Here is a 13,005-nt window from a genome sequence, read left to right as displayed (position 1 = left end):
TTTGGTAAACAAAATACTTGACAGGCCACACAGAACTAGTGGAGTACTGAGAGAAATTTTAAGAACCAGATTCAGGCACACGCTTCCCAGCCCACCCGCCCAGTTCACATTCTAATGCAGCTGTCCATGGTGTGAGCTCGTCTCCTGGGGCACCTCCTCCACCTCATTTTTTATGCAGTTGTTGGGGGACAGGGAGGGAGGTCAAGGTATCTTGTAGATTCTTTTGTGCCTTGACGGTTTTCAACTCAAAATACTCTGCACGTCACAACGGCACATCTTGGGGCAGCCTGCCCTTGGTCCCTACACTAGCTTGTCAGATACACATGTGCATTTACTGTTGACATTTTGTCATAGCTTTGTTGTTTGGTTTTAGATTGGTGATAATTTTACAATTTGATCTTAACAAGGTTCCATGTATATGCATAGGTTTGTTCTATAGATCAAAATAAATGATGGATGAAGAATTAGAAACCTTAATAAATGCAGATGCATGGTTTGAAAGTTTAATACTACAGGAACCTGCCCCAGACTGAGTTGAACTTGATGAAGGGAAGAATGGCTTGACCTGAGAAGGGGGGAAAAAGATGGACTTGCATTGACGCCAGGAAAAAACTTGAACTGGAAACCATCATAGCAACTATTGAATAAACTCATGCCATGTCCCAAGTTACAGACCTGAAAGAATATAGCATGATAAAATAGTGTAGGGTAGAAATTAAATTATGACTATTCTCAGATTGTATACCACATGCTTCCTAATACACATATATATAAAATTATAAGCAATGATGCATGGTTCTTGAAAGATATTAAAGTATTAGTGACATATGCACAAAACTGAATCTCCAAGGCATAAATTCTTGTATATTTCATTAACATTTTTCTGAATTGATATTAAGCTACTTTTCAATCAAATAGATGATCACAAAACCATTCAATCCTGACACCTACTGTATAAAACTCAGAAAGTTACCTTTTCCATAAATGCTGTTTCCCTAAATTCAGGAGGGAAAAGTCAAACAAAAATCTACAGACCACAAGTGTAATCAATATGACCACAATAAATGTCTTCATTAATTGCATCTCATGTCCAATCAGAGAAAACTTTTCTAGTCTGGCAGTTATAACCCAAATGCACTGATTCTATTCAGACAATATGGTCCAAACAAATTCATCCTGCTCTTTATCATAAGCATGAACAGGTTGTAAGCACAAAGTTAGGAATCCTGAAATTTAGTTTTATTAAGGTAACTGGACAAGCAGATTCATCTCAGAACTACAGTCCTTTCTGAGTCCCTTAAAAATCAGGTTTCATTATCACATTGATTAAACACCAAACTGTCAGCATCAGTGATATGAAATCACATTAGGAGCCATCTCAATGGGTGTGAGGTGTGGGACCCCACCTGCCTTTTTTTCTTCGCTCAGCTCACACCTCTGCAATTATTCCTCCTTCCTGCGTAGCTATGATATTTGTGTTCACTCCTAGAAACACCACTTTTTTCCAACAGGATCACTGATCCAGACTCCTGACAGCCCTGCTCTCATCACAGACCCCGCCTCTCCAGCAGAAATACAGAACAGCCCCTCCTCCCTGCTGTGGGGACGCCCAGCTCCTGGGAAGGGCAGGCGCCCAGGGCGAATGCAGAGACAGGCCTGGGCGATTCTGTGACCTCACCGCACCCCCCCCCCGGGGGCTGCACCGCCCCTTCCCCTACAGAAGCTAAGGGAGCGCGGGCTTGGGGGGGACACCCTCTGACAGCTTTTTTCGGTTGGTAATTACAAAGAAATTAACAGCCATCACAAGATTCTAGGGAGCTTCTCCTGGGGCCCTCTGGAAGGTTTGTGACACTTTCTTCATGACCCTGGAGGCGGACACTCCTGAAAGTGACACGTGTGAGGACAGTCGTGGCAACCCTGCCACAAAGTGAGCAGCACAGTGAGCGCTGGGCGGACGGGCGGGAGCGCAGCAGGCGGGTCTCACGGCTCCGCCCAGAACCTCCAGGAGGAGTCACGTGACCGAGCAAAGTGGGGCTTCCTCACCTTCAGGCTTCTGAGCTGCTGTGGGTAAAATTGTAACATTTCCAAAATATCTTACCTGGCTTTACTACACCTACATATCCTCCAGGGTGGAGAGAAGTTCATCTCCATGTCAGTGGGTAATCACCTGGGCAACCGAGGGTGTGTCTGAACATGAGAGGTTAAGGGGAGGGGGCTGGCTTGCCTGCTTGCTGGCTTCTTCCAAAACAGAGGAGAAAGACAGCCCAGGGCTACAGTTTGTGAGCAATAAACCGATTTTAAACTTTATTTCTCCCTTTGACTGATTTCGGTTTTTAGAGGTATTTCGCCCCGGGATTTCCTCTCCCTGGACTTATAGCTACTCCTACATTTAAGTTATGCCCAAGGTCCCAGGAGGGGTCTTTCTCCCCCTCCTCCACACCCTCGGTCAAGGACACAAAGCAAGGAGGGGCAGGAGAGAGAGTCACTGAGCAAGGGGACAGTGTGCTGTGCAGAGAGCGCAGGGGGGGGGGGGGCCAGGCCCAGCCCTGCTTATCCGAACGCTCGGTTTTATAGGAAGTGGGAGGGCGGGGTTAGCAGGTTCAGATCAGCTCACTGCTCGGGCTCCGTGCAGGCTCCGACTCACAAGGCAGACAGGAAAACCCACCGTCGGGGGCAGGGCAGATTTTAATGATCTGAGAATGAGGAAAGGTCATTCTCAAACTAAGTCTCAGTGTCCTTTGAGCAGGAGTCATCCTTGGGTATTTCCCAGCTGTCTTTCATTTCTTTTTAGGCAAAGAGAGGGTGTAAACCTACCTAGAATGGCTACTGGCTTTCACCTCTCCCTTCCTTTCTGCTGCTTGTATCTTACTAACTGCCTACTCTAACAAGCAAAGACCTAAATCTCCTGAGCAGGATTTTCAGAGATGCATGTAAGAGGAAGAAAATGCTGCCAAAATTTTATACTAGTTCACTGGACTGATTTACACAACCCAGGCTTCACTTAAATTTGACACACCTGCACAATTCAATGCCAACAGGTACAGATGATTCTGTAGAAAAGTAAACATAAGTAAATACTGACACCCAGTCATGACCAGCAGTAGGAACAGAACAGCATCCAGAGGGGGAAGATCACAAATAAAACCACGAGGGTCACATAAGAGGCAGATTTTGCTCCATGTTTAACTGTCAGAGAATCTGGTAAAACTTAATTCATAAGCACTGAATGATGACCATAGTTCTTCAAATCTATTATTTTTCCTGAATTCTGAGCAATAAGCCCTGGTTGCAATTCCTGCTGAGCAGGGTCCAGGCACTGAGAGAATTCTGTGGCCACAACCCTGAAGGTGAGCAGTCCCTGAAATAAATAGCACTTACAGGTTGGCCTTCAGCAGAGGTCATAATCTTTCCTAAAGTGAGAAAACACAGTTAGTAGAATTGACTCTAACTGCGGGTAATCTATAGATTTATCCAAAGACCACCCCCCCAGCACAGTAAGATGCCCTGAGTGTGTTGTCTGATTCTGAGGGAAGATGACCTATGACCCACAGAACCACTGAAAAAGCTGTTTCCTCAAGATCAATCATGCATTACAGGTAGGGACACAGGCACATACAGTTCTGAGTGCTGCGTTTACAGCCTACAGATTTACTTGTGTATATGTCTTATATGGAGAGTTTTGATGAGTTAGAAATGTACTACTAACATTCGAAAGTGAATCAGAATTTAGAGTACAAGGAATTGGAGATCTTGTTAAGATGCAGCCACTCATTCGGGGGCTCAGGGTTGGGCTGAGTCTGCACTTCCAACAAGGCCCTGGCCCAGGATCATGGGTCCATTTTTGAATAACAAAAATGTAGAACTGTTAGGCAGAAAAATAGATATGAGTGAAAAATAGAGAGAATAAGGCCAGTAAAGACCACTAAAGGGCCTCCGAGAGTTAACCAGTGAAAACTAGAATGCCAGAAAAGACTCAGAGTTAATGAGCTAATCAATTGAAGCTCCAAAGGCCAGAAGCAACTGGGAATGTCCAGATATTCCCCAGAGAAAGAAAATTATCTGAGCACAGCCCATGTCTTCACTCTGTGAATTAGATCATGCATTGTAAGATTTATTGTAGCCAGCTAAAAGGCCCAGCTTATTCTTTAACTTAAACTATATGCTGTGTTTTCCTCCTCCTCCAGCCTCTAATCAAGTCATCTGCAACCTTGACAGCAGACAACCATCATGATTCATTTTCCAAACAAGCCCAGATATAAACAGAACAGTAAAAACAGGACAGAATCCATCTTAAAGCTAAGATTGCATTTTAAAACCCAGGGAGGTAGGAAGATTCCTAATATATTCTTTAACAAACAGAAAACAATTCAGCCCACCTTGGAGGCAGGGCAGGCAATCTTGATTGATATGCTCCCAGAGGGCAGCTGCAATCCTGAGGAGGAACCATATCAGTAAATTTGTGTAAAGTTAATTTTGCGGAATTACCTGGAGGACTGATAACAGAAGAGATATAATGTCTCTCATCAAAGATAAACATTGAGACCACTTAATAAGTTCATACCCCTAGCCCTTTATCACAGTCCTGAAAAATCCTTAAAAGAGGGAACCCCAAACCTTTCAGGAGTCACCTCCTGAGTTCACCTACACCTTCTCTCTAAGTGCATAACTTTAAATAAAACTTTTAATGAGGCTTAAAGATGGCAACAAGAGAGGTGAGACAGAAATTTCCTCCCCAAAACACATATAATGTGAAAATACAGCATATACTAACCCTGAAAGAGCAACAGGAAAGAAGGCTGCCTACACCTGGAGAACAGATTAGACATCACGGAAAAGGATGAAGTACCAAAGCCATGATCCAGTGGGACCCAAGCCCCTCCCCCACCCCAGCTCACCAGAGGGAGGAACAGAAACACAGCAGGGAGGGGGTGGAGGCCTAGGACTGCTGCACACCCAGCCCTGGAGAGCTGCTCTGGGAGCACAAACCTGGACTGCATGCGGCTCTGGAGACTGGAGTGGTTGGAAAGCCAAGACAGGCAGAATACTTGGAAAGACTGAGATTCCAGATGCTTGGGGAGAACAGGTACCCACAACTGGCTGCTCTGGAATAAAAGGAAGGCAGGCACTCTGAGAGACTTCCCAACAGCAAGACGGCTGTTAAAGAGGCAAGGATTGCATGGGGCTTGCTGCTCAGGAGAAAGGACAGGTGGACTAAGTTGTCCTGGCACACACAGCCCAGCATGTTGGGAACTTTCAGGAGCTTCAGGCACTCCACTCCCCTGGCTGGAAATGCAGCTGTGAGGACCCGCAATGCAATATGCAGACTGCTGCTCCTTCATCCTTGCTGGCACTGGCTCGCAAGCTGGCTGCCCCCACAACTGCGCCATGCCAACCACAGGGCGGCCCTGCTTACGGGAGCTACAACAGCATAGAGCCTCCTCCCTGCATGACTGGCCCACTGGCCCTGGCAGTGGAGGCAGGCAGGCACTGCAGCCGGGAAGCAAGAAAGAGATCTTTCCTCATGACAGGCACCACTGCCACTCACCTGTGACCCCGGCCATAGCTCCAGGGGCTGAGCAGCTCCAGAAAGTAGAACTTGCAGGCACTACAGAGTGCCACATATAAATATGAAACGTCAAAGGAACCTGGTTCAAACCAAAATCCCACAAACACCAGAAAGAGGGCCAGGGGAAACTGAACTCACCAATCTTCCTGAAAGAGATTTCAAAATAAAAATAATAAACATGCCAGAGTTACAGAAAAACAATCAAGACCTCAGGAAGGAATTCAGGAATAAGATAAAAACATTCAAGAATACAGTATCTCAAATAAAACATACAATGGAGGGATTTAAAAGCAGATTAGATGAAGTAGACAAGATGGTAAATGAAATAGAAATTAGAGAACGGGAATACAAAGACGCCGAGACACAGAGAGAAAAAAGTATCTCTAGGAATGAAAGAATATTGAGAGAATTGTGGGACCAATAAAAATGCAACAATATTTCTATTATAGGGTAACAGAAGAGAGAGAAAAAGGGACAGAAACTGTCTTTGAGAAGGTAATTGCTGAAAACTTCCCCAATCTGGGGAAGAAGATAGCCTCTCAGGCCACGGAGGTGCACAGATATCCAAACACAAGGGACCCAAGGAAGACAATACCAACACATATAATAATTAAAATGGTAAAGATCAAGGATAAGGAAAGAGTATTAAAAGCAGCTAAAGAGAGAGAAAAGATCACTTGTATACAAAGGAAAACTCATCAGGCGATCATCAGACTTCTAAACAGAAACCTTACAGGCCAGAAGGAAGTGGCATGATGTATGTATTTAATGCAATGAAACAGAAGGGCCTCAAACTAGGAATATTCTACCTGGCAAGATTATCATTTAAATTTGAATCAGGGACTAAACCATTTGCAGATGAGCAAAAGCTGAAAGAATTTACATCCTAGAAACCATCTCTACAGTGTATATTGGAGGGACTGATTATAGATGGAAGTGTTCCTGAGACTAAATAGCTGTCAGCAGAGAAAATAAAACCACAGTAAAGAAAGAAGACAAATTAATTACTAAGCAAATGCAAAATTAAATCAACTACCCCCAAAGTCAGTCAAGGGATGGACAGAGTACAGAATATGACAGCTAATATATAAAGAATGGAGAAGGAAGAAAAAGGAACCAAAAATAAAACCCTTTAAATTGTGTTTGAAATAGTGCACTAAGTGAGTTAAGTTACACTGTTAGATAGCAAAGAACTTACCTTGTACCTTTGGAAACCACAAATCTAAAGTCAGCAATAGCAATGTCAATAAGTACATATCTATTGATAATTACCCTAAATGTAAATAGTCTAAATGCACCAATCAAAAGACACAGAGTCACTGAATGGATAAAAAAACAAGACCCATCTATATGCTGCCTACAAGAGACTCACTTTAAACCCAAAGACATACACAGACTAAAAGTGAAGGGATGGAAAAAGGTATTTCATGGAACTAACAGGGAGAAAAAGCAGGAGTTGGAAAAGTCAGTCCAACAAGAGGATATAACCATTATAAACATATATGCAACCAACACAGGAGCACGAACATATATGTAACAAATACTAACAGAATTGAAGAGGGAAATAGAATGTAATGCATTCATTTTAGGACACTTCAACACTCCACTCACTCTAAAGGACAGATCAACCAGACAGAAAATTAAGTAAGGATACAGAGGCACTGAACAACACATCAGAACAGATGGACTTAACAGACATTTACAGAACACTCTATCCAAAAGCAACAGGATACACATGGAATATTTTCAAGAACAGATCATATACTAGGCCACAAAAAGAGCCTCAGTAAATTCAAAAAGATTGAAATTGTACCAACCAGCTTCTCAGACCACAAAGGTATGAAACTAGAAATAATTTACACAAAGAAAACAAAAAAAAACACAAACACATGGAGGTTTAACAACATGCTCCTAAATAATCAATGGATCAATGACCAAACAAAAACAGAAATCAAGCAATATATGGAGACAAATGACAACAATAATTCAACACTGCAAAATCTGTTGAATGCAGAGAGGGCCATGCTAAGAGGGAAGTACATTGCAGCACAGGCCTACCTCAGGAAAGAAGAACAATCCCATATGAACAGTCTAAACTCACAATTAACAAAACTAGAAAAACAAGAACAAATGAGGCCAAAAGTCAGTAGAAAGAGGGACATAATAAAGGTTAGGGCAGAAATAAATAAAATCGAGAGGAATAAAACAATAGAAAGAATCAAAGTAAGCAAGAGCTGATTCTTTGAGAAAATATACAAAATAGATAACCCCCTAGCCAGACTGATCAAGAATAAAAGAGTCTGCACATATAAACAGAATCAGAAATGAGAAAGGAAAAATCACTACATACACCACAGAAATACAAAGAATTATTAGAGAATACTATGAAAAATTATATGCTAACAAACTGGATAACACAGAAGAAATGGACAACTTTCAAGAAAAGTACAACCTTCCAAGGCTGACAAAGGAAGAAACAGAAAATCTGAACAGACCAATTCCAGCAATGAAATTATATTGGTAATAAAAAAAACTATCTAAGAACAAAACCTCTGGACCAGATGGCTTCACTGCTGAATTTTATCAAACATTTAGTGAAGACATAATACCCATCCTCCTTAAAGTTTTCTAAAAAGTAGAAGCAGAGGGAATACTTCCAAAGTCATTCTATGAGGCCAGCATCACTCTACTACCAAAACCAGTCAAAGACACAACAATAAAAGGAAATTACAGACCAGTATCCCTTATGAACATAGATGCAAAAATACTCCACAAAATATAAGCAAATATAATTCCAAAATACATCAAAAAGTTCATCCATCATGATCAAGTAGGATTTATTCCAGGAATGCAAGGATGGTACAATATTTAAAAATTCATCAACATCATAAACCACATCATCAAAAAGGACAAAAACTACATGATTATCTCCATAGATGCTGAAAAAGCATGTGACAAAATTCAACATCCATTCATGATAAAAACTCTCAACAAAATGGGTATAGAGGGCAAGTACCTCAACATAATAAAGGCCGTATATGACAAACCCACAGCCAATATTATACTTAGCAGTGATAAGCTGCAAGCTTTCCCTTTAATATCGGGAAGAAGACAAGGATGCCCAGTCTTCCCACTTTTATTCAACATACTTCTGGGGGTTCTAACCACAGCAATAGACAACACAAAGAAATAAAAGGCATCCAGATAGGTAAGAAAAAGTTAAACTGTCACTGTTTGCAGATGAATGATATTGTACATAAAATACCTTAAATAACCCACCCCAAAACTATTAGAACTAATAGCTGAATTTAGCAAAGTTGCAGGATACGAAATTAATACACAGAAATCTGTTGCATTCCTATATACTAATGATTAACTAGCAGAAAGAGAAATCAGAAAAACAATTCCATGCACAATTGCGTCAAAAAGAATAAAAAACCTAGAAATATAAACCTAACCAAGGAGATGGAAGACCTGTACCCTGAAAACTACAAGACACTCAAGACAGAAATTAAAGAAAACACCAATAAATGGAAATACATCACATGCTCATGGAAATGAAGAACTAATATTGTCAAAACGGCCATCCGGCCTAAAGCAATCTACAGATTCAATGCGATCCCTATCAAAATACCAACATCATTCTTCAACAAACTAGAGCAAATAGTTCTAAAATTCATACAGAACCACAAAAGACCCCAAATAGCCAAAGCAATCCTGAGAATGAAGAATAAAGCTGGGGGTTAATGCTCCCCGACTTCAAGCTCTACTACAAAGCCACAGTAATCAAGACAACTTGGTACTGACACAGAACAGACCCATAGATAAATGGAACAGAACAGAGAGCTCAGATATACACCCACAGATATATGGTTAATTAATATACACTAAAGGAACCATGGATATACAATGGGGAAATGACAGCCTGCCTAAGAATGCAGCAGCCCAGTTTGAAAAAGACAGATGCACCCCTATCGCAGCACTATTTACAATAGCCAAGAAATGGAAGCAACCTAAGTGTCCATCAGTAGACGAATGGATAAAGATGTGGTACATATACACAATGGAATATTATTCAGCCATAAGAAAACAAATCCCACCATTTGCAACAACATGGATGGAGCTAGAGGGTATTATGCTCAGTGAAATAAGCCAGGCGTAGAAAGACAAGTACCAAATTATTTCCCTACTTTGTGTAGGGTAACAATGAAGCAAAACTGAAGGAACAAAGCAGCAGGCGACTCAGACTCCAAGAAGGGCCAAGCAGTAACCAAAGGCAGTGGGTGGGGAGGTAGGGTGAAGGTGTATAGTGATTAGTACACTTGCTGTAGGGGGGACCACAAGATAGGCACTATATCACAGAGAAGGCAAGTAGTGACTCTGGCACCTTACACGCTGATGGGCAGTGAATGCAATTGGGTATGGGGGTGGAGGACCCGATAATGAGGGTGAATGTAGTAACCACAATGTTTTTCATATGACACCTTAATAACAGTGCGTATCAGTGACACCTTAATTAAAAAATTAAAAATTAATAAAAAACTTTTACTCTGCTTCACTACTGTGTCTCTTTGTTACGGTGTGGACAAGAACTGAAGAAAACAGAAAACGCCCTCCTAACAGAAATCTAGGTTAAGATGCTTTGGAGGACTGTTTTCTGACAATTTTAGGTTTTAAAACAACATCAAGAATGTAAACAATCATGTTACTAAACATCATTCTAAAAGCTTTTCATAAATTTATGCCAAAAACCCCACAAAAATTACCTATAAGTATATACTCTTCTTTTATGAAATTATTTTGCCAAACATAAACACCAGCAATGAGGCTTTACCCAAATTATCTGGTTCAACATCAGACTCACCAGCATCCCTCCCAGATTACACTACGTACAGCCGTCTTAGGTGACAGTGCACACACACCCCCGGAGTGCCGCCTCCAGCTAAACTCTTCACGCAGTTCTGGGGTGGGAGGTCAAAGATTCTTCCTGAGTCTTTCGTGCCCTGATGGTTTTGCAACTGAAAATTCTCTGCATGTCCCAGTGGCACATCGTGGGGTGGCCGACCCTCGGTCCCCACACAGCAAAGCCTGAGCTGTATTTTTTAAGAGGTTTCAGAGCAGGTGAGCACACTGGGAAGGCAGGACGGCGGAAGCAGAGAAGGAACCGAGCGCCAGTTCTAAACGCAGAGCAGCTCAGGGGGAAACGCGGGCCCAGCCCCGGCCGGACGCACCCTCACCTGGGCGGCCGCCATCTCCGCCTCGGCCTCGGGCTGCTCGGGCTCCTCCCCCACCGGGCGCTGTGCGGACACGGCTCACGGCCCCGGAGAAGAGGCGCGGACAGCGGCGGCAGGGCCTCCCCCGGCTCCGCGCCGTCCGCGGGCAGCACCCTGACACGGGGCCCAGGCAGCCCTTCGGGCCCGGGTCTCAGGACGGATGCGGGGACGCGGGGCTCAGGGACCGCGGGCACCGGCTCCGCCCCGCAGGGGGCTGGACTGCGCACAGGCTCGGCACCCGGCGGGGGCCCGCGGGGACAGGCGAGCTCACCGGACACGCGGAAGGGGAGCCCCGGGAAGAGGCTCCACGGCAGCACGGCCCCAACCGCGAAACACCCGACTCCCGCCGCCGCGCCGCCCGGAAGCATGAGCGGGACCCGCCCTCCCAGCGCTGAGGGGCCAGGGCGCAGGCGCAGCAGGGCCGGCGTCTCTTCGCGCACCCGCGGCCCCGGAAGCGGCCTGGGGCTCCGCCCCCTGAGGTTTGAGGAAGTGTGGGGCGCAGGGGAGGCTCGGGTCCGTCAGAGACTGACGCTGTCCGGGGCCAGGGGTGTGTAGCGGTGACCCCAGGGGGGCTGACACGGCCTCCCCGGGCGTTAAACCCCAGGCAACCAAGGTGTGTCGGTCTCAGCGGGACTCTCCGACTCCTTTGCTTCCCTGTGTTGACACCCTCACCGATTCCTAACCCCTCACGCTGTTCCCTGTCCTGGGAACCCCTCCCACTCGGACCCTCCCTGTCTTCTCTTCTCCCATCAGAGGGAGATTAACAGGAGAAAGGAAACCATAATCTTGTTAACACAGATACAGCCTAAGACCCAGGCACACTGACCAGGCCCCTGAAACGGCCTCAGTCCCGCCCTCCAATCCCATCTCTACCTGAAGGCCACAGACGCTGCGGATGGGGTCGGTTTGGGGCGGTTATCAGAATTAGCACTTGGGTCAGGAATGCGGTTCTTACGCAGATTCAACTCCCCATTCATAAGAGTTTCCGGAGGGTTAAACCCACCCCTACCCCAGGTACAGAGGGGGACACCCTTACAGTTGGAGATTTCCCTTCTAAATACACCTTGTCTCTTACAAAAAGGAAACTCCTGCTTGATTTTCAGAGCTCATCCCGGGTACATCTGCTGTTTCATAAAAATAAACAGCATGAAGTAATCCTTATGCCAAAGGGACATATTTTGGCTGACAGATTTTGCTCATTTTCCAAAATATTGAATTTTATAATTAAATGCCGAAAATCCTCTAAAATTAATGTACTTTCTACGCTCCTGTTAGTAATATATGAGCTAAAGAGCCGACATGAGGAGGGTGTAGGGTTGAAGGCACTGAGGGGAGGGGGAGCACGTCAGACACTGATGACCTGCGAAAGTCCCCGGCTGCTGCCCCCTCCCAACCTGAAAAAATGTGCCTTAGGCTACACGATCCTGGCGCCGCTGTAAATCTAAGCTCTGCCTCCCCCTGCCTTCCTTAAAAACTCGCTGCCTGCCCTGCTGAGTGTGACTTCCCCGGCCTGTGATAGCCAGACGGGGAATATCACCTGGGAATTGCACTCAAATAAACTCCCTGGCCCTTTGTTGCCTCTCCTCACTTATTTTGGCTAGAATTTATCTTACATTTGGTGCCGAAATCCTGGGAAGGAGCATGAGCGCGGGCCCCGACTGGCCACTGGTGGCCCCCGACCCTTCCTTCCCCAAACCGGGACCTCAGCCCGCTCTCCGCTGCGTGGACTATTTTCCGGTGAGTCCCTCAGTTTCCCCCAGTCTGTTTCCCTCCCTAACTCCATTTCACCTGGCCCATTAGAAATCGTAGCTACGTCCAGAGTGGGGCACCCGGCCCCTGGGCATTCGGCCCACCCTCTGCAGGCATCCGGCCCATCCATGGCCCTGTAGTCGGGGAGGCATCCCTCACCCAGGCTCCCAGGACATCTCCCCTGACTTGGCGCACATGGGACGCTGGGTGCTCCTCTCAGCGGGATTAGTTGGGGATTGGTGCAGACATGGGGACCAACCCTCAAAATCAGAGGCTCAGACCCCGTTGCAGTGTCTCATTTTTAATCTGGCTGCTCTATATTTGTCCCGGGAAGTTCTCAAACAGAAGCTAGTCTTTCTTTGCTCTGAGGCCGGGCCTCGGTATCCCTTGGACAATCAATCTCACTGGCCCCCTGAG

General features: G+C 45.1%; 1 protein-coding gene across 16 annotated transcripts in view; it reads right to left on the bottom strand.

Annotated features, from left to right (window-relative positions):
* LOC108387222 (zinc finger protein 525-like) overlaps positions 1-11,248 on the bottom strand; it is an 85,479-nt gene extending 74,231 nt beyond the window's left edge. For 10 of the 16 annotated variants that reach the window (XR_012126840.1, XR_012126839.1, XR_012126838.1 and 7 more), the window contains exon 1: positions 10,804-11,248. Coding sequence is in view for 8 of the 16 variants with exons in the window: in XM_073226447.1 (XP_073082548.1) it covers positions 10,804-11,207 (404 nt within the window). In the remaining 8 variants the exon portion in view is untranslated. The remainder of the gene's footprint in view (positions 1-10,803) is intronic. The other 6 variants (XM_073226453.1, XM_073226454.1, XM_073226450.1 and 3 more) reach the window with 3 other exon arrangements.
* Positions 11,249-13,005: the final 1,757 nt, after the last annotated feature.

Source organism: Manis javanica, chromosome 17, assembly GCF_040802235.1.
Source record: "Manis javanica isolate MJ-LG chromosome 17, MJ_LKY, whole genome shotgun sequence".
Lineage (NCBI taxonomy): Eukaryota > Metazoa > Chordata > Mammalia > Pholidota > Manidae > Manis > Manis javanica.
Note: the sequence above shows the minus strand (reverse complement) of the source record. Positions and strands in the feature narration are given on the sequence as shown.